Source organism: Delphinus delphis, chromosome 6, assembly GCF_949987515.2.
Source record: "Delphinus delphis chromosome 6, mDelDel1.2, whole genome shotgun sequence".
NCBI lineage: Eukaryota > Metazoa > Chordata > Mammalia > Artiodactyla > Delphinidae > Delphinus > Delphinus delphis.
The window spans coordinates 88,277,189-88,299,506 of record NC_082688.1 but is presented as its reverse complement, the minus strand read 5'-3'; the positions used below and the strand labels follow the sequence as shown (position 1 = coordinate 88,299,506).

The following is a 22,318-nucleotide window of genomic DNA, read 5'->3' as shown; positions in this document are numbered from 1 at the left end:
GAGATATACCATGTTCTTGGATTGGAAGAATCAACATTGTGAAAACGACTCTACTACCCAAAGCAATCTACAGATTCAATGCAATCCCTATCAAACTACCACTGGCATTTTTCACAGAACTAGAACAAAAAATTTCACAATTTTTATGGAAACACAAAGACCCCAAATAACCAAATCAATCTTGAGAATGAAAAACGGAGCTGGAGGAATCAGGCTCCCTGACTTCAGACTATACTACAAAGCTACAGTAATCAAGACAGTATGGTACTCGCAGAGAAACAGAAAGATAGATCAATGGAACAGTATAGAAAGCACAGAGATAAACCCACGCACATATGGTCATCTTATCTTTGATAAAGGAGGCAGGAACGTACAGTGGAAAAAGGACAGCCTCTTCAATAAGTGGTGCTGGGAGAACTGGACAGGTACATGTGAAAGTATGAGATTAGATCACTCCCTAACACCATACCAAAAAATAAGCTCAAAATGGATTAAAGACCTAATTGTAAGGCCAGAAACTATCAAACTCTTAGAGGAAAACATAGGCAGAACACACTATGACATAAATCACAGCAAGATCTTTTTTGACCCACCTCCTAGAGAAACGGAAATAAAAACAAACAAATGGGACTTAATGAAACTTAAAAGTTTTTGCACAGCAAAGGAAACCATAAAAAAGACCAAAAGACAACCCTCAGAATGGGAGAAATATTTGCAAATGAAGCTACTGACAGAGGATTAATTTCCATATTTTATAAGCAGCTCATGCAGCTCAATAACAAAAAAATAAAGAACCCAATCCTTAATTGTGCAGAAGACCTAAATAGACATTTCTCCAAAGAAGATATACAGACTGCCAACAAACACGTGAAAGAATGCGCAACATCATTAATCATTAGAGAAATGCAAATCAAAAGTACAATGAGATATCATCTCCCACCAGTCAGAATGGCCATCATCAAAAAAATCTAGTAACAATAAATGCTGGAGAGGGTGTGGTGAAAAGGGAACACTCTTGCACTGCTGGTGGGAATGTGAATTGGTACAGCCACTATGCAGAACAGTATGGAGGTTCCTTAAAAAACTACAAATAGAACTACCATATGACCCAGCAATCCCACTACTGGGCATATAACCTGAGAAAACCATAATTCAAATATAGTCATGTACCAAAATGTTCATTGCAGGTCTATTTACAATTGTCCGGAGATGGAAACAACCTAAGTATCCATCATCGGATGAATGGATAAAGAAGATGTGGCTCATATATACAATGGAATATTACTCAGCCATAAAAAGAAACGAAATTGAGCTATTTGTAATGAGGTAGATGGACCTAGAGTGTGTCATACAGAGTGAAGTATGTCAGAAAGAGAAAGACAAATACCATATGCTAACACATATATATGGAATTTAGGGGAAAAAATGTCATGAAGAACCTAGGGGTAAGACAGGAATAAAGACACAGACTTACTAGAGAATGGACTTGAGGATATGGGGAGGGGGAAGGGTAAGCTGTGACAAAGTGAGAGAGTGGCATGGACATATATACACTATCAAACGTAAAATAGGTAGCTAGTGGGAAGCAGCCACATAGCACAGGGAGATTAGCTCGGTGCTTTGTGACCACCTAGAGGGGTGGGATAGGGAGGGTGGAGGGAGGGAGACGCAAGAGGTAAGAGATATGGGAACATATGTATATGTATAACTGATTCACTTTGTTATAAAGCAGAAACTAACACAATACTGTAAAGCAATTATACTCCAATAAAGATGTTAAAAAAAAAAAAGCTAAAAACAGAACTACCCTATGACCCAGCAATCCCACTACCGGGCACATACCCTGAGAAAACTGTAATTCAAAAAGAGACATGTACCACAATGTTCATTGCAGCACTATTTAGAATAGCCAGGACATGGAAGCAACCTAAGTGTCCACCGACAATGAATGCATAAAGAAGATGTGGCACATATACACAATGGAATATTACTCAGGTATAAAAAAGAAAGGAAATTGAGTTATTTGTGAGAGGTGGATGGACCTAGAGTCTGTCATATAGAGTGAAGGATGCCAGAAAGAGAAAAACAAATATTGTATGCTAACACATATATATGGAGTCCAGAAAAAAAAAATCGCTTGAATGAATTTACAGCCAGAACCAGAATAATAACACAGACATAGATAATGGACTTGAGGACACGGGGTGGGAAGGGTACGCTGGGACAAAATGAGAGAGTAGCACTGATATAGATACACTACCAAATGTAAAACAGCTAGCTAGTGGGAAGCTGTTGCACAGCACAGGGAATCCAGCCTAGTGCTTTGTTATCCCCTAGAGGGGTGGGATAGGGAGGGTGGGAGGGAGGCGCAAGAGGGAGGGGATATGGGGATATATATATATATATATATACACACACATACAGCTGATTCACTTTTTTATACACCAGAAACTAACCCAACATTGTAAAACAATTATACTCCCATAAATGTTTAAAAGAAACAAAAAGAAACTATCTCAAAGGCATTTTTTTACAGTCCTTCCTTTATAGTAAGGTAATGCTATTAAATAATCCAGTCCATCCACAAACAGCTCCCCGTATCTGCTGTAGTGTCTTCTACCATATCATTCTATATTTATGCATGTGTGAGATAATAAGTGTTCTAAACATTCTTATTTTGATAACCTGAACCTGTTGTTACTTCTGGGCTCTTGTCCTCTCCAAGTTACACAGTAAAGCCCAGGGCAAATGGGAAGAAGTTGAGTGTTGGTTCCTGCCTCATATCCCTTACTGTGCCACTGCCTCTTGGACCATAGTTTCCTCCACCGTAAGTTTCTCTTATGTTCCTACTGCCACCAAAATTTCCAGTCTTCACTGGACCATAGATATAAGGTTGCTAATTATAATTTCTAAAAACATTCTAATTTCTACTTCCATAAATTTTTCCTGCATAGTTGTCATAATCACCTCTGTAGCCTCCCCACTACTCGCCTCCGGCTGCCAGATCCAGGTTCTCCACTAGTATATCTTCATCTTCCTTCTTCATAACCTGTGCTACCTCTAAAATTGCCACCTCCAGATCTTCCTCCATACCCATTATAGCTATCCCCAAATCCATGTCCTCTTCCATATCCATCAGATCCTACTCTACACTTGCCTCATGATCCTGGTCCCAAAATTCACTGCCTCTGCACGAATCCCTCAAAGTCTCCTCTGCCACTCCTAGAACTTTGGACTTCCTGTGTTTCTTGTCTAGATAAAGCCTTTCTTACTTCTGACCACCGATGGTATGGTATTACTGCAGTACAGTTTAATCCACATGATCATGGTTATCAAAAGTAGTAAACCCAGAACTTCCCTTGTGGTCAAGTGGTTAAGGCTCTGCCCTTTCAAAGCGGGGGGATGTGGGTTCAATCCCTGATGAGGGATCCCATGTGCTGCACAGCGCAGCCAAAAAAAAAAAAGTAATAAACCCAATGCTTCTTTTCTTTCCAGACTGTCAATGCCTCCTTTCTTTCCACACTGCCTATCAGTAATCATCTCAAATGACATCAGCTTTTCCATAGTCCTTGCAGTAATCTCTAAGCTGATGTTCTTTGGTATCTTCTTTAGTTCCACCAACAAACAGCTTTTCAGTTACATGAGTGCCAGGTTGTCCAGATTCCTCTCTGGCACATTTTGGCTCAATCATTCTTCCATCAATTGAAAGAGATTTTGCAGCCATGGCAGCATCAACCTTATCTATGGTTGGAAAAGTTACAAAACCAAATACTCTTTTGAGTTTTGCTTGCAGGATCTCTCATTACCAGCGTCTGTAAGTTTTCCCCATGGCTCATAGTAGTCCCTCAAGCTTTCTTCTGTGGTTTCAAAGCTTAAGCCACCAATAATGTTTATAGAAATGTCCCTTTTCTCTCTCAATAGCAGACTCAGTCACTTCAGCTGGATTTCAACCCAGACAGATGAGAGAGATATCCACCAATGAGCATGAGCATACTTGTCCTGACACTGTTCTCTTGAGGCATTCTTTTCTTGATGGTCTCTGCTTCAGTGTAATGCATGCAGAGACCTTCCGTACCACAAGATGGTTTTCAAAATCACTTATATTTCATGTTAGATCTCTGATTTCTCTTTTTATATTTGTTTTGTGAGCTAGCTTAATTTCCCCAAATAACTATTTTTTCTCACTTTCCAAACTGAAGTTTTCCATCTTTCTCAATTTTCCTCCCTCTCTCCCTTCCATTGTATTGACTTTCCCTTTAGTTCCTTTCAGCTGACTTGCATTACTGTCACACTGATTATTATAGTTTTATATTAAAATGCTAATAATAGAGCAAACTGGGTTTTATTATTTATCACCATTTTTTGATAATATCATCAATATAGTCATCCAGATATATATTAGAATTACTTTGTGGTGTTGAAATATATGCAAATGCTATTTTAAGTGAATTTTATTAAATTTACTGCTCATTTTATGGGAAATCTTGAACCTAGTTTGTTCAAAATGTTTTTATATAATATGTATATTTCTGCATACACGATTCATATAAAAATGGAAGTGACTTTTAAGATTTCTGAAACATATTTGACACACTTCTCCCCTAAATTTAACATAAAGATTCTCTCAATCAGGCATTTAGGCCTAATTTTGCCCCTGTCATTGAGGCAAAATTCTTGTGAGAATTCTTTACTCCACACCATGTGAATTATGAAGATTTCCACTGTCTGGCAGGAGCAGGCACTATTCCTGGCCCTATGTGAGCTCACGGTATTTCTCTCTAATCTTTTTCAGTTTCTTTCTTGGGGGGTTGCACATGTGCACATTGGTTGGCACTCAACTGACACTTGAGGAAGAGGACCCTCCACTTGGATTTCCCTTCTCTGTCCTGTGGCCTGAAATTTCTCTCCATCTAGTGATGTTCAAAGTCTCATCTGCTTTCTTACATCTTTCTCAGGGTTCATTGCTCTTCATTGTCTTATGTCCGATGTCTTCAAACCTGTCATTTCATATATTTTGTTTTTTTAAAGTTGATTTAGGCAAGAGGTTAAATCTGGTTCTCATTACTTCATTTTGAGTAAATAGGAAGTAATTTGAAAACACTTTCATCAAATTCCTAGAAAAAGAGTATGTCTGCTTATTAATACGTTTTTAATATAAATTATTATTTTTTATTTTGGCTGCGTTGGGTCTTCGTTGCTGCACGCAGGCTTTCTCTAGTTGTGGCAAGCGGGAGATACTCTGCTGTGCATGGGCTTCTCATTGTGGTGGAGAATGGGCTCTAGGCACACGGGCTTCAGTAGCTGTGGCACGTGGGCTCAGTAGTTGTGGCACACGGGCCCTAGAGCACAGGTTCAGTAGTTGTGGCACACAGGTTTAGTTGCTCTGTGGCATGTAGGATCTTCCCAGACCAGGGTTTGAACCTGTGTCCCCTGCATTGGCAGACAGATTCTTAACCACTGCACCACCAGGGAAGCCCCGTTTATTAATACTTTGAAATGTTTCTAAGCTTCCTATTCTGTTACATCTAATCAGCGATTTTTGTATTAGTAAAATAATTTTAATTTTAGTTACTGTAGCTTTAAATGTCTTCATGCTTAGTTTTTCCTCATTTTTTCTTCTGATTGTTATTATTTTTAATAAACTTCAGAATTTTTCCTCTTTGAAAAAGAAAAATAGGGTTTCCCTGGTGGCGCAGTGGTTGAGAGTCCGCCTGCCGATGCAGGGGACACGGGTTCGTGCCCCGCTCCGGGAAGATCCCACGTGCCGCGGAGCGGCTGGGCCCGTGAGCCACGGCCGCTGGGCCTGTGCGTCTGGAGCCTGTGCTCCGCAACGGGAGAGGCCACAACAGTGAGAGACCCGCGTACCGCAAAATAAAAGAGAAAGAAAAATGCCAGGATCTTTGGCATATTTTAGAAGTTCATTCATTACGCGCTGTTATTTAAATATAAAAACACTAGGGTGAATCTGCAGTATGGAGGACAAGTACACACCCAGGTGACTAAAAACTAAGAGGACCCCACAAGTTAAAAAGGAAAGATTTTAGTGCTCACCTGAACCACCCTTCTAATGCACCTGAAAGTCACTTTACTAGACTTTACTTATCTAATTTTCCACAATTTCTCCCAGAGCCCAAGTGGCTGTAATTATGTTTCTTGAGCGCGGGTTCCAGCGGAGCAGAAGGGAGGCGTACTGGAGCTCAACAACTGGGTCCAGTGGGGAAATGTGCCCGTGCCCCCGGCGCATTGTGGGTAATGTAGTCCCGCGGCCACCGGTGATCTGGCGAGTACGATCTTGAGCTTCGGAGCCCTCTGAGCATTTTGGGTATTGTAGTCCCTCCCAGAGGTATTGTGGGTATCGCACTTCCGCTTCGCGCTGTTGTATTTCTGGACATTGTGACCATCTTTTAAAGCTCATGGTGAGCAAGCCCGACCATGGCCGCTGAGTCCCGGGGATAGAGGGTTGGGAAACCTTGGCGAGGGCAGGCGGGGTTGGTCTGCCCTGTCCGCGGGTTCCTTGAGGTTTGATTGTTTTCCGGACGGGGTCGGACGCAGTCCGCCTAGTAGGGGTTGTGGGCTGGGTCTCGGGTCTCGTGCTGTCCGGCGGTGCTGGGGAGCCAGCGTCCTGTCCTGGAGGGGTCTGGACTGGTGCAGGTGATTTGGAGGACATAAGTACCCCTCGCCCGGAGCAGACGTCTCCACTGCTGGGGCGCGCGGCTCGGGCATCCTTCCTGGGTCTTAATTGGGGAGCGCGGCTGGGTGGTGCCAACCATGGTGATGGAGGCGCCGCTTGGCCTCGATGTCCCGGATTTTGGGGGAAGGACTGGCCTGGGCAAACACCCAGACTTGCCTTGATTGGGGTGGGGAGGACGACTTGGGTCAGCGGCATCGGGGCCCGCAGGCTCCTGGGGGAGTTGGAAGGGCCTGGTGGGAGTCAGACATCCCCGGGTTTGTGTGGGGCGTCCTTGTGCCCAGATCTACGACTCCAGAAGTTGTCTGGCTCCTGCGGCGCTGGGGCTGTTCCAGGAGCTTGGGGTGGAGCAAGTGGAGTGCAGCCCACGGGGCAGGGAACTTTCCTCAACCCCCAGGGGGCTGGTGGCTGACTCCCTGAATTACTGGGGATGGAAGAGAGGAGTGGGTGGTAAGACGTCCAGACTTAAGTTTTATTTTAAATTTTGCATTATGAAAACGTTGTAAATATACACAGAAGTAGCCGTGAGGTCTCCTGGATTCATCGCTCAGATTCACCACTTACGAATGAGAGCCCTATCTTTCTCTTCCAAATCTGCAACCTCAGGTGTGCATCTCTTTGGGCATTGCCTTTCCCTCGGGGCCTATCCCAGGCCTGCTGTGGGAGCCCCGCCCTCCATAGAGAGAGTTCAAATCCAGGTCTGCCTCTTTCTCATAGTCACTTTAAGCAAGGTACTGAACCTCCTGGGGCTGTTGGGAGTGTGGAAAGGGGAAAACGGGTGTCTGGTACATGCTAATATGACGTTCATTTCAATAGGGTTCAATAACCCCCATAGGCACATAGAAGATTAATGTCATGCTGGACATCAGCATGACATGAGAGAAGGCTTATTCTAAAACCCATACCCTGATTCTGTCCCGCGTATTGTCCTTCCCTTCCATACCTGGTTCTGATACCTTACTTTAGTGAAGCCATCTGCAGGCTTGGGGGTTTCCAGCCTGCTCTCTGTGCTGGGAGAGAATCCTGAGGCCAGAACCACTTCTGTTGTACCAGGTTTGCCCTGGAGCACTCTGCTCCCTCACATCCAGAGGGGACTGCCCGTTAGGGAGGAGGGAACTCCTAGGGGCCTGGCAGCCCTGCCTCAGATGGGTACCACTTCCTTGTTGTGTTCTTGTCTTTGGTCATAATGGAGGGTGTGTCCTTGATATCCTATGCCAAAGTCATAATCCCTTTGCGGCACAGCTGCAGGTGGTCTCCCAGGAAGCCAGGCTTGTTCTTGAAGGGGCACATTCCTGTGCCCTCATTCAGGGCTTTCTATCTTCTCCGGAGTTGCTCCTGCATTGTCCTGCATTGTTTCTCTCCATATACATTCACACTGTTGTATTCTCAGGGCCTTAGAGTGCTGCCAAAACAACGATGGTGAAAAGTACTGTTTTGTTAGCAGTAGACCTGTGTTGGCAGTGTGCTTTCTATTCACTGCCATATTTTATTTTCTCAGTCACCTTGCACATTAGGTAGTTGAATTCTCATTTTCTAGAGAGGGAAATGGTGTAGTAGAGGATTAAGTAACTTTTACTTTGGAGCTATTAAAACTTTCAAAGTTTTAATGAAAATTTAAAAGGAGCTGCTCTATTTTTCACGTTTGTCTCATACATCTAATGCTGATAAAGATAAAATATATGTTCATTTTCTCCTGATCATTGGTCTCAGCCCCTAACAGTAATGGTGACATTAATGACACCAGCAGAAGGCTGGAATCAGACCAGTGTTTGAAGTCCACATACCACCCACCCCTACCCCCACCCCCATAAAGTTTTTTCTCCTTTCCTTTTTTGGGGGTATAGAAGGAGATGGAGTTATTACACTTAAAGTTTATTATGAAAATTTTACAAATGCAGCCAAAAGTAGTGAGAATACTGATAGAGCATCTTTGTACCTCTCACTCAGCTTCAGCAGTTGTTAACATTCTGTTCTTCTCTTTCTTTTAGTTTTCTCTGTTGTAGTATTTTGCAGCAAATCCCAGGTATTTTACCTGTAAATACTTCAGTGTGCATCGTTTTTGAATAAGGACTTTATAGAAAATAACCTTTATACCAAATGGCACACCCAACAAAATTAACCATAATTCCTTAATGTCATCTAATATTCAGCCTGTGTTCATTTACCCCATTTGTCTCAAAATGCCTTTCTACAGTTTAAATCCTACTCTCTTAACCCAGTTAAGAGGCATGAACAGGGAAATATCTGGAATTCTGTCTTCTGAATCCCCCCTTCCCCTTTCTTTATACCCACTCTTGCCTTGCTGATCTTTGTTAATAGCAGGAGTCCACCTCTGGGCACTTGCTCCTTGACCTCAGCGTTCTTCCTGCCTCCTTGTGTTTCACAGATTTTCTCACTAATCTGATGAGCTGTTAAATCCTGTCAATTCTTCCCTTTCTCCTCTCCCCTCACCTTTGTGTTAGCTCAGCATAATTTGTCTTTCCCCATGTTCTAGTTTGTCTGTTAAAAAAGGACCCGCCCTTTGGGCTCTGAAGCTGGACTCTTAGCCTCCACCACCTATTGACTCTGTGACCTTGGATATTGCTTCTGTTCTATGTGCCTCCTTTTTCCTTATCTGTAAAATGGGGTTGATAGCAATGTCAGGGTTGTTGTGAGGTGGAAGTGCGCCTGTGCTTCTGGAGTGGTTAGGGTGCCTGGCGCACAGTGAGTGCTCAGGGAAAAGTGAGTTGTGGTGATGATTATCAATTCTGAATTGCCCCCCCAACCCACCTTTCCAGAATTATCCTTTACTCTTCACACTGATTTGGACTCTGTCTTACAGTCATATGGGAATATATTCTATTCCATGCAGTTGTATTCCTTCATGCCTTTATTTTTGAATTTTATTTTATTTATTTTTTTTATATAACAGGTTCTTAGTAGTTATCAATTTTAAACATATTAGTGTATATATGTCAATCCCAATCTCCCAATTCATACCACTACCACCACCACCCCCACCACTTTCCCCCCTTGGTGTCCATACGTTTGTTCTCTACATCTGTGTCTCAATTTCTGCCCTGCTAACTGGTTCATCTGTACCATTTTTCTAGGTTCCACATATATGTGTTACTATACGATATTTGTTTTTCTCTTTCTGACTTACTTCACTCTGTATGACAGTCTCTAGATCCATCCACGTCTCTACAAATGACCCAATTTCATTCCTTTTTATGACTGAGTAATATTCCATTGTATATATGTACTGCATATTCTTTATCCATTCGTCTGTCGATGGGCACATAGGTTGCTTCCATGACCTGGCTATCGTAAATAGTGCTGCAATGAACATTGTGGTGCGTGTGTCTTTTTGAATTATGGTTTTCTCTGGGTATATGCCCAGTAGTGAGATTGCTGGGTCATATGGTAATTCTATTTTTAGTTTTTTAAGGAACCTCCATACTGTTCTCCATAGTGGCTGTATCAGTTTACATTCCCGCCAACAGTGCAGGAGGGCTCCCTTTTCTCCACACCCTCTCCAGCATTTGCTATTTGTAGATTTTCTGATGATGCCCATTCTAACTGGTGTGAGGTGATACCTCACTATAGTTTTGATTTGCATTTCTCTAATAAGTGATGTTGAGCAGCTTTTCATGTGCTTCTTGGCCATCTGTATGTCTTCCTTGGAGAAATGTCTATTTAGGTCTTCTGCCCATTTTTGGATTGGGTTATTTGTTTTTTTAATATTGAGCTGCATGAGCTGTTTATATGTTTTGGAGATTAATCCTTTGTCCGTTGATTCATTTGCAAGTACTTTTTCCCATTCTGAGGGTTGTCTTTTCATCTTGTTTGTAGTTTCTTTTGCTTTGAAAAAGCTTTTAAGTTTCATTAGGTCCCATTTGCTTATTTTTGTTTTTATTTCCATTACTCTAGGAGGTGGGTCAAAAAATATCTTGCTGTGATTTATGTCAAAGAGTGTTCTTCCTATGTTTTCCTCTAAGAGTTTTATAGTGTCCGGTCTTACATTTAGGTCTTTAATCCATTTTGAGTTTATTTTTGTGTATGGTGTTAGGGAGTGTCCTAATTTCATTCTTTTACATGTAGCTGTCCAGTTTTCCCAGCACCACTTATTGAAGAGACTGTCTTTTCTCCATTGTATATCCTTGCCTCCTTTTTCATAGATCAGTTGGCCATAGGTGCATGAGTTTATCTCTGGGCTTTCTATCCTGTTCCATTGATCTGTATTTCTGTTTTTGTGCCAGTACCATATTGTCTTGATGACTGTAGCTTTGTAGTATAGTCTGAAGTCAGGGAGTCTGATTCCTCCAGTTCTGTTTTTTTTCCCTCAAGACTGCTTTGGCTATTCGGGGTCTTTTGTGTCTCCATACAAATTTTAATATTTTTTGTTCCAGTTCTGTAAAAAATGCCATTGGTAATTTGATAGGGATTGCATTGATTCTGTAGATTGCTTTGGGTAGTAGAGTCATTTTCACAATATTGATTCTTCCAATCCAAGAACATGGTATATCTCTCCATGTGTTTGTATCGTCTTTATTTTCTTTCATCAGTGTCTTATAGTTTTCTGCATACAGGTCTTTTGTCTCCCTAGGTAGGTTTATTCCTAGGTATTTTATTCTTTTTGTTGCAGTGGCAAATGAGAGTGTTTCCTTAATTTCTCTTTAAGATTTTTCATCATTAGTGTATAGGAATGCAAGAGATTTCTGTGCATTAATTTTGTATCCTGCAACTTTACCAAATTCATTGATTAGCTCTAGTAGTTTTCTGGTAGCATCTTGAGGATTCTCTATGTATAGTATCATGTCATCTGCAAACAGTGACAGTTTCACTCCTTCTTTTCCAATTTGTATTCCTTTTATTTCCTTTTCTTCTCTGATTGCCGTGGCTAGGACTTCCAAAACTATGTTGAATAATAGTGGTGACAGTGGACATCCTTGTCTTGTTCCTGATATTAGAAGAAATGCTTTCAGTTTTTCACCATTGAGAATGGTGTTTGCTGTGGGTTTGTCATATATGGGCTTTATTATGTTGCGGTAGGTTCCCTCTATGCCCACTTTCTGGAGAGTTTTTATCATAAATGGGTGTTGAATTTTGTCATAAGCTTTTTCTGAATCTATTGAGATAATCATACGGTTTTTCTTCTTCAATTTGTTAATATGGTGTATCACATTGATTGATTTGCATATATTGAAGAATCCTTGCATCCCTGGGATAAATCCCACTTGATCATGGTGTATGATCCTTTTAATGTGTTGTTGGATTCTGTTTGCTAGTATTTTGTTGAGGATTTTTGCATCTATATTCATCAGTGATATTGGTCTGTAATTTTCTTTTTTTGTAGTGTCTTTGTCTCTTTTTGGTGTCAGGGTGATGGTGCCCTCATAGGATGAGTTTGGGAATGTTCCTTCCTCTGCAATTTTTTTGGAAGAGTTTGAGAAGGATGGGTGTTAGCTCTTCTCTAAATGTTTGATAGAATTCACCTGTGAAGCCATCTGGTCCTGCATTTTGTTTGTTGGAAGATTTTTAATGACAGTTTCAATTTCATTACTTGTGATTGGTCTGTTCATATTTTCTAATTCTTCCTGGTTCAGTCTTGGAAGGTTGTGCTTTTTTAAGAATTTGTCCATTTCTTCCGGGTTGTCTATTTCACTGGCAGAGAGTTGCTTGTAGTAGTCTCTTAGGATGCTTTGTATTTCTGTGGTATCTGTTGTAACTTCTCCTTTTTCTTTTCTAATTTTATTGATTTGAGTCCTCTCCCTCTTTTTCTTGAAGAGTCTGGCCAATGGTTTATCAATTTTGTTTCTCTTCTCAAAGAACCAGCTTTTAGTTTTATTGATCTTTGCTATTGTTTTCTTTGTTTCTATTTATTTCTGCTCTGACCTTTATGATTTCTTTCCTTCTACTAACTTTGGGTTTTGTTTGTTCTTTCTCTAGTTCCTTTAGGTGTAAGTTTAGAACGTTTGTTGAGATTTTTCTTGTTTCTTGAGGTAGGCTTGTATCACTAAAAACTTACCTCTTAGAACTGCTTTTGCTACATCCCATAGGTTTTGGATCGTCGTGTTTTCATTGTCATTTGTCTATAGGTATTTTTTGATTTCCTCTTTGATTTCTTCAGTGATATCTTGGTTATTTTGTAACGTATTGTTTAGCCTCCATGTATTTGTGTTTTTTACGTTTTTTTCCCTGTAATTGATTTCTAATCTCATAGTGTTGTGGTCAGAAAAGATACTTGATATGATTTCAGTTTTCTTAAATTTACTGAGGTGTGATTTGTGACCCAAGATGTGATCTGTCCTGGAGAATGTTTCGTGTGCACTTGAGAAGAAAGTGTAATCTGCAGTTTTTGGATGGAATGTCCTATAAATATTAATTAAATCTTCACTCTCATTATTCTGAATTCTTTTTCTGGATGGTTGCCTATCTCCACTTCATTCAGTTGTTTTTCTGGGGTTTTATCTTGTTCCTTCATCTGGTACATAGCCCTCTGCCTTTTCATCTTGTCTGTCTTTCTGTGAATATGGTTTTTGTTCCACAGGCTGCAGGATTGTAGTTCTTATTGCTTCTGCTGTCTGCCCTCTGGTGGATGAGGCTATCTAAGAGGCTTGTGAAGGTTTCCTGATGGGAGGGACTGGTGGTGGGTAGAGCTGGCTGTTGCTCTGGTGGGTAGAGCTCAGTAAAACTTTAATCCACTTGTCTGCTGATGGGTGGGTCTGGGTTCCCTCCCTGTTGGTTGTTTGGCCTGAGTCAACCCAACACTGGAGCCTACCTGGGCTCTTTGGTGGGGCTAATGGCGGACTCTGGGAGGGCTCATGCCAAGCAGTACTTCCGAGAACTTCTGCTGCCAGTGTCCTTGTCCTCATGGTGAGACACAGCCACTGCCTGCCTCTGCAGGAGGCCCTCTAACACTAGCAGGTAGGTCTGGTTCATTCTCCTATGGGGTCACTGCTCCTTCCCCTGGGTCCCAATGAGCACACTGCTTTGTGTGTGCCCTGTAAGAGTGGAGTTTCTGTTTCCCCCAGTCTTGTCGAAGTCCTGCAATCAAATCCCGCTAGCCTTCAAAGTCTGATTCTCTAGGAATTCCTCCTCCCGTTGCTGGACCCCCAGCTTGGGAAACCTGACTTGGGGCTCAGAACCTTCACTCCAGTGGGTGGACTTCTGTGGCATAAGTGTTCTCCAGTTTGTGAGTTACCCACCCAGCAGTTATGGGATTTGATTTTTTTGTGATTGCGCCTCTCCTACTGTCTCATTGTGGCTTCTCCTTGTCTTTGGATGTGGGGTATCTTTTTTGGTGAGTCCCAGTGTCTTCCTGTCAATGATTGTTCAGCAGTTAGTTGTGATTCCAGTGCTCTCACAAGAGGGAGCAAGAGCATGTCCTTCTACTCTGCCATCTTGAACCAATCTCTTCCTTCATGCCTTTATGCTTCACAAATTCACTCTTGTTATCTAAGTAGCTCAGATGTTTCTCCAGTGCAAAGATTTCTGAATGTTCTCTGGCAGAATTACTCCTATTGTTCCCTTTAGCCCCAGAGCACCTTATACGTGAGGACTCCAGGGCTTGCATGGTATATCCTGTTTGTCCCACTGGTTTTGAGATGGTGCTTTGAGGGACGGGCACCTTGTCTGCTCCTCATGGGTCACTGATTGGCACCCAACTGTGAGGATATGAGGGTTTGTCCTTTCTGCCTGGAAAGGTTTGTAGGAGGACTGATGGAAACTCAAGTAGAAAAGAGGGTTAGGCTATTATTGGGGTAGACCGTGGGTGCCAAGATAATAGGTGTGGACCTTTTTGTGTGGTCATTGGGACCCACTGCACGGTTTTGAGCAGAGAAGGCTTATCATTTCCTCCTTCAGTTATTACTTCATCTCTGTGTTCTCCTTTAGAATGGAAATCATCAAGAGAGTTTTCTATGTTTGATAGTCCAGTTTTTTTCTGCCCAATCTCTAATTAATTTCCAGCTATTTGGGATTTTTTTAGATAATTTATTGTTACTGATTTCTTATTCAATTCCATTCAAGTCAAAGAACCTTCATAGTGTTTTCCACAGTGTCTATACAGTGCACTAGGGTTTCAGTTTCTCCACATCCTTGCCAAAACTTGTTATTTTGTCTGTGTGTGTGTGTTGTTTTTTTAAATAATGGCCATTTTAATGGGTAGAGGTGCTATCTCATTGTGGTATTGATTTGTATTTCCCTGATAATTTGTAATGCTTAGTGTCTTTTCATATGCTGTTGGCCATATGCTGTTTATTTAAGTCCTTAGTCCACTTTTTAATCTGGATATATGTTTTTTGTTAGTGAGCTGGAGTTCTTTATATATTCGGGATATTAACCCTTTATCTGATACATGGTTTGCATCGATTTTCTCTCATTCCATAAATTGCCTTTTCACTTTGTTGTTTGTTCCCCTTGCTGCACAGAAGTTTTTAAGTTTAATGTAGTCTCATTTGTTTATTTTTGCTTTTGTTGCTTGTGCTTTTCGTGTTATATCCAAGAAATTATTGCCTATTCCAATGTCATGAAGCTTCTCCCTTATGTTTCCTTCTAGGAGTTTTATAGTTTCAGGCCTGGGGTTTTGCAATTTTAATATTTGCAAATAATCAACCTTTGGCTTTTTAATTTTCTTTGGAGTTTCATTTATATTTCATTGATATTTTTTCCTCTTTATTATTTTCTATTTTTTTTTCCTTTTCATTTCCTAGCGTCTTAAGGTGGGAGCTGGAGTTGTTTCTTTAAATTAAAACTTTTCTGGTGTATTCATTTAAAGCTATAAGTTTCCCTTTAAGAACTGCCTTAGCTGCTGTGTTTATTGCTAGAATTGCCATAATAATGCACCACAAACTGGGTGGCTTAAACGACAGAGATTGATTTTCTCTCAATTCTGGAGGCTAGAAGTTAAAGATCAAGGTGTTGGCAGTGTTGGTTTCTTCTGAGGCCCTTCTTTGGCTTGTAGCTGGCTGTCTTCTCCCTGTTTACATGGGCTTCCCTCTGGACCTGTCTGTGTTCAAATTTCCTCTTATAAGGACACCAGTTATATTGGATTAGGGCCCACCCTAATAATGCCATTTTAACCTAATTACCTCTTTGAAGACCTATCTAAAAATACAATCACATTCTAAGGCACTGGAGGTTATGAATTCACATATGAATTTCATAGGGGACACAATACACCTGTAATAGATCTATATCACAAATTTAGTTAGTTGTCATATGTTTCGATATGTTGTGTTTATTAGAATCATGCAGTTAAAAGTATTTCTAAATGTCCCATGGAATTTTTTCTTTCATCCGTATCTCCTTTAGACCAGCGTTGCTTTACTGATTCCTACTTTAATTCCATCTTGGGCAAAGAACATACTCTTTTTAAGTTTCAGTCCTTTGAAATTGGTGACTTGTTTTATATGCCTTGGAATTTCATTTTCCTTGGTTAATATTCTTTGTGCCCCTTTTACACTTGCAGGGTTTAGCATTCTATAAATGTCAATTTGATCAATACTGCCTGATAGTATTTTTTAAACCTTCTGTTTTTCTTCTTTACTGTTAGTTTGCTTTTTCATTTACTGAGAGGTGTATCAAGTTTTTTTTAACTGTGATTATGATTGTTTTCTTTTCCACTCTGTCATTTTTTTCCTTCATGTATTTTTTCCAATCTATGACTTGACTTTTTATTTTCTTGCCAGTATCTTTTGCGAAACAGAAGTCTTCTAATCCTAACAGAATCCACCTTATCAATATTTTTCTTTCATTGGTTGTATTTTTGGTGTTATATCTGAAGAGACACTGCCAAGTCCCTGGTCACCTAAATTTTCTCCCATGTTATTTTCTAGGAGTTTTATAGTTTCATATTTTACCTTTAGCTCTGCTATCCATTTTTAAAAAATCAATCAATTAATTAATTAATTAATGGCTGTGTTGGGTCTTCGTTGCAGTATGCAGGCTTCTTATGGTAGTGGCTTCTCTTGTTCTGGAGCACAGGCTCTAGGCACACAGGCTTCAGTAGTTGTGGCACGCAGGCTCAGTAGTTGTGGCTTGCGGGCTCTGGAGCGCAGACTCAGTAGTTGTGGTGCACGGGCTTAGTTGCTCCGCAGCATGTGGGATCTTCCTAGACCAGGGCTCAAACCTGTGTCTCCTGCATTGGCAGGAGGATTCTTAACCACTGCTCCACGAGGGAAGTCCCTACTATCCATTTTGAGTTAATTTTTGTGGAAGGTATAAGGTCTGTGTATGTGGATGTTCAATTGTTCCAGTACTGCCATTTATTGAAAAGATAGTCCTTTCTCCATTAAATTTTCCTTGCTCAGTTGACTTTATTTATGTGAGTCTATTTCTATGCTCTCTATTCTGTTCCATTGATCCATTTGTCTATTTTTTAAATTTATTTTTTGCCAATACCACACTTTCTTAATTCCTGTAGCTTTATAGTAAGTTGCAAAATCTGGTCACGTCAGTCTTCTGACTTTGTTGTTCTTCAGTATTGTGTTGGCTCTTCTGGGCCCTTGCCTTTCTGTATAAACTTTAGAACCAGCTTGTTGATATCTTCAAAGTAACTTGCTGGGATTTTAATGGATTGAATGTATAGATCAAGTTGGGAAGAACTGACATCTTAACAATATCAGGTCTCCCTATCCATAATATGGACTATCCATTTTGTTAGATCTTTGATTTTTTTTCAGCAGAGTTTTGTAGTTTTCCTCATATAGATCTTATATGAAAAATTTAAAAAGATTTATACCTAAGTATTTCATTTTTCTGGTTGCTAATGTTGTTGATTTCAAAATCCATCTGTTCATGGCTGGTATAGGAAAGCAGCTGATTTTTACCTTGTATCCTGCAGCTTTGATATATCACTTGCTCTCGAAATTTCTTGTTGATTCTTTGGGATTTTCTGCATAGACAATCAGGTCATCTGCGGACAAAGACAGTTTTATTTCTTCCTTCCCAATCAGTATACCTTTTATTTCCCTTTCTTATCGTCTTACATTAGCTTGGAATTCCAGGATGGTGTTGAATAGGAGTGGTGAAAGGTGACATTCTTGCCTTGTTTTTGATCTTAGTGGATAGCATCTAGTTTCTTAGCATTAAATACGATGTTAGTTGTAGATTTTGCACTTTTTATTATATAGCCACAATTATTTGCAGAGAGTATCAGCACAGCCCATTTTTAGCCTAATCCTAACAAAATTAATACTGATTCTTTAATGTCATCTAATATCTTATCAGTGTTCCTATAACAAGGTCCACACATTGTATTTGATTGCTGTGTCACTTAAGTCTTCCTTTTATTCCATAAGACCTCCCTCTTTTTATGCTATTAACTTGTTGAAACCTTCATATTTTTTAAAAATTGCAAATTATGTCAGTTCACCCTCAGTACTTCAGCATCATTTCTAATTGTGACTTGTTTTTCTCTATATCCAGAATATCATGATCCTACCTAACAATATTCACAATAATTATCTAACATCATCTAATACCCAGTTCATTTGAATTGGCCTTCATAGTCCCCAAAATGTTCTTCAGTTCATTTGTGCAGACTAGTCAGTCAAGGCTAATAGATGACATCTGAAGAATGGTTTATCTCTTAAGTGGATTTGCATTAAGGACAATCTCTCCTCTTAAAAATTTTGTCATGGGGGCTTCCCTGGTGGTGCAGTGGTTGAGAGTCCGCCTGCCGATGCAGGGGACACGGGTTCGTGCCCCGGTCTGGGAAGATCCCACATGCCGTGGAGCGGCTGGGCCTGTGGGCCATGGCCACTGAGCCTGCACGTCCGGAGCCTGTGCTCCACAACGGGAGAGGCCACAACAGTGAGAGGCCCACATACCGCAAAAAAAAAAAAAAAAAAAAAATTTGTCATGAAATTGACTTGTTGAAGACCTAAGGTATTTTATGACTGCCCATTCTTAAATTTCAAGTCACATTTCAAATCTTAGGTATATATGTGAAGGGGAAGGTGCAGCCAGGTTATGGCTTCTACCGTGCTTCAAGTCTCCCTGTCCCCCAAATCTACATTCTGTCCTGAGCTGTAGTGGTCTTTCTGTTTTGAATTTCCTAGGCCTTGTCCTTTGGCCTCAGGGCTGATGTGGATGGGGAGCTTCTATTTTCACTATGATAGGTCACTTTATTTCTCAATGTGAATGCTCATCTCTGGGCACTATGAGGCCCTTTCCTCTTAATAGAGTCCACACAGTGACTTAATAGAGTCTCATCCAGCTGCTGGGGCTGTGGACTTCATTTCCCAACTGGAGATTGGGACTAAACCTGCTGCTGGCCCAGCTCTGGGAGCCTTACTTACAGGACACTGGTTAAGAATGGATGGCTCTGATGCCCTCTGCAACCTGCCTTCCTTACCTCCTTCTTGCCTATGCTGAACTTGGAGGCTGGATAGAAGGGTACTTCTCCCAAGCACCCCCTCACTTCTCTTCTCTTTCCCCAGCTCTGCCTCTGCAACTTGACTCTTGTCTAGGAAGAGCACTCAGCAGACCAAGAATATGGCCCCAGGGCTCCTGACAACCAGGGATGAGGTGAGTCCTGAAATTTCTTCCTAGCTCTTGCAGGATGGACCCATTGCCTTTTCTTGTCTTGGAGCTGCCTTGTTGGTACCTAGCCCTGATCTTGGAGGTGTGGTTCATCTTACCTGGAGCCTTTTCTCAGACTCCTCTGCTCCATTCATGACCTATGCATTCATCAAGTAGTAAAGTGTTATCAACACAGTTAAAACACAATCATGCTTATGTGCCCAGTGACTCCCAAGGCCTAAAAAAGTGAAGGAAGGCTTTCAAGGAAGAAGCTGCCTGAGCTGCCCCTGACGGATTTGGCAAGTTGAAGAGCTGAGGGAATGCATTCTTGTGGGAATGTGGCTGGAAGCCTAGCACGTCTCAGAGAGCAGGTGACCTGCAGACTGTCCCTCATCATATGGGAAGCTTGGAGCAGTCAGTGGCCTTTCGTCACATCATTTTTCTCTGTTTAGAGGTGAGGATGCTGATCTGCTGTCTGCTGGTGATTCGTGGGTAGATTTAGTTTGCTGACCCCATGCTTTATATTTGGGTTTTCCATGCTTAAAAACTGGAAGATTACACCTAAGTCCTGAGTCCACACTCTTGGTGTGTATGACAAGTAGCTGGAGCCAAATGGCATCTCCATGGTGTAGTCACACCCCCTTGTGCCCCTTAACCCCATGGCTGAGGTGCCTGATTCATTCATTACTTGCCTTGCCCCTGAAGGCTTTGCTTTCATCCCCTCTGAGCCTGGATGGAAGTAGTTCAGCCAGAATCCTGAAAGCCAGGCTGAGGAGTGTGGACTTGAACCTGGAACAAGTTCGGTTTTGAAGGATTCTGAGAAGGAATTTGCCATAAATGGTAATCGAATGAATGTATGTCCTGAAGGGAAGATTTTCTAATCCCTGAGACTAGGCATATTGTGAACATGACGTAATCAAACGGAGTTAACATTTACTGACCACCTAAACAGATGCCAGGTGGGATGCTTATGCTGATTATATCAATTACCAAAAATAGTGTCAGTTGGGCTAATTAAGTTTTGCTTTGCCTGTCCTAAAAATATGACAAGTGTAGAATTTTTTTGTAAGATCTGAACTTGATCTTAATACTGAGCTCATATAGTGGATATTTGTCTGTTACTGTATCAGTTAAAAATGATTGGTTTTGATGTTATCAGATATCGTTGAGGGCTGTATGTCCCTCAGTTGTCAAATCTTTTATACCTTTGAGAGAAAATGTTTTATGTAGTGCATGCAATTCAGAATGTTCCCGGGGTGGGGGTGGGGGGCTTTTCTTTTGTGTGTTTCACTTTACCATTTCTGATGTTAATAGAGAAGCATTCTTGGCCAAAATGGAACATTACTTTTCCTGTCCCTATTCTGCCACTTCCTGTGGGATCCTTAGCACACCCTGAACCTTATCCTATCTATGATCAACATTTCTCAGTATACATTTTTTCTTTTATTCATTCATGAAAAATTGATTCCAGGGCATGAGCATCTGAGTAGGTTTGTTTTTTAAGATGAAGTTTCCGTACCTGCAAATGTAAGACACTTATAACATAGCTGTTTCATAAATGGACCCAATCTTAACTTACTTTGAAAGTACAAAAGAACAAAGGGGTTTGTTTGTTTTTACGTTTGTTATTTGAGGCATAGAAATTATATATTTTAGGGTTCTTTAAATTGCATTTTCAGGTACTTTGTTATGTGTCAGTTCTGAATTATATAGAAATTTCTGACCTATATATACATCATGACATTTAGGCATTTTTTCCTAAGGGCTTTTACCTGAGAGGAGAAATTGGAATATGCATTAGAGTTGTGACATAGAAGGGGTTGTACCTAGAGGCTATTAACTAGTAGGAAATTAGCACTCTTTTATTTAATCTCAAAAAATTTTTTTGAATGTCTGCTGTGTGCAGGAGCCTTTGATGGTTTACAGTGTTACCTGTAGCACAGCCTCCATTCTTATAAGACTTCCAGCTTTTTTAGGGGTTTACCAATCACTGGAATTAAATATTTTGAAAAGTTTTCATTGACATATAATTCATTTCCAATAAAATTTGCCCTTTTAAAGAGTACAATTCAGTAGATTTTAATATATTCACAAAGTTGTGCAACATTCACCACTATCTAATTCCATAATGTTTTCAGGCCCACCCCCACCCCAAAGAAACCCTGCACGCATTAGGAGTCACTCCCCATTCTCCCCTCCCCCAGCTCTTTACAACCACTAATCTATTTTTATAGATTTGGTTGTTCTGGATGTTTCAAATAATTGGACTCATATAATATGTGGTCTTTTGTGTCTGTTTTCTTTCACTTAGCGTAATATTTTCAAGATTCATCCACATTGTAGCCCAAATCAGTAATATTTCATTCTGCTTTAAGGTTGAATAGTATTCCATTGTATGGCTATGAGACATTTTGTTTATTCATTTATCTATTGATAGACATTTCAATTATTCCTATCACTTGAATTTAATTAATATTTTTGGTCTATGTGCATCTGATTTTAATGATAAAATTGTAGTGTATTAAAACTAGTGACTACCCCACTGTCATACCTTTAAAGTGAAGAAACCACAAACATTCATATTGAAATCAATGACTCTACAGGTTAAAAATATTCACAGATTTTCACTATTCCATCCCACTGTTTCTCAGTCATTGGAAATTTAACCTGTTCTCAATGTTTGAGAACCTATTTCTGTAGGAAATTTTGTTCATGAAATGAATTTTGGACTTACCACAAAATATGGCCAAGTGAAGAGACATGAGTGTTTTAAATCATATGAGCTACAACTCTATAGTAGAGTATCTGTGTTCTTTTGTCTGCTTTCAAAACCATCCACAAGATGCTCTAACACCTCTGCTCTCTGTTCTACCACTAGCTTACCTTTCCCTCCTGCCAGATGTTTTACCCTACCTATATCATAGGCCTTCTCCCTCTCCTGCTCATGGCATCTGTGTTCCCTTCCTCCCTACATGCCTCATCTTGATTCTTAGCCCTCTGCTTTTTCCTCAACTATTCTGAATCTTACTCATCTTTTAAATTTTAATTTTTTTGATATATAGTTTACATACCATAATTCACCCTGTGGATGAAATTATCAGACAAGGACTTTAAAGTCTC

At 40.6% G+C, this 22,318-nt stretch overlaps 1 protein-coding gene across 3 annotated transcripts in view; it reads left to right on the top strand.

The window, feature by feature from the left end:
• The first annotated feature begins 6,352 nt into the window (after positions 1-6,352).
• ZNF169 (zinc finger protein 169) overlaps positions 6,353-22,318 on the top strand; it is a 49,669-nt gene continuing 33,703 nt past the window's right edge. For 2 of the 3 annotated variants that reach the window (XM_069540791.1, XM_069540790.1), the window contains exon 1: positions 19,246-19,652. In XM_069540791.1, coding sequence (XP_069396892.1) covers positions 19,596-19,652 — 57 coding nt within the window. In that variant the 5' untranslated portion in view covers positions 19,246-19,595. Of the gene's footprint in view, positions 6,417-19,116; positions 19,205-19,245; positions 19,653-22,318 lie in introns of those variants that run through there. The other variant, XM_069540792.1, reaches the window with a different exon arrangement.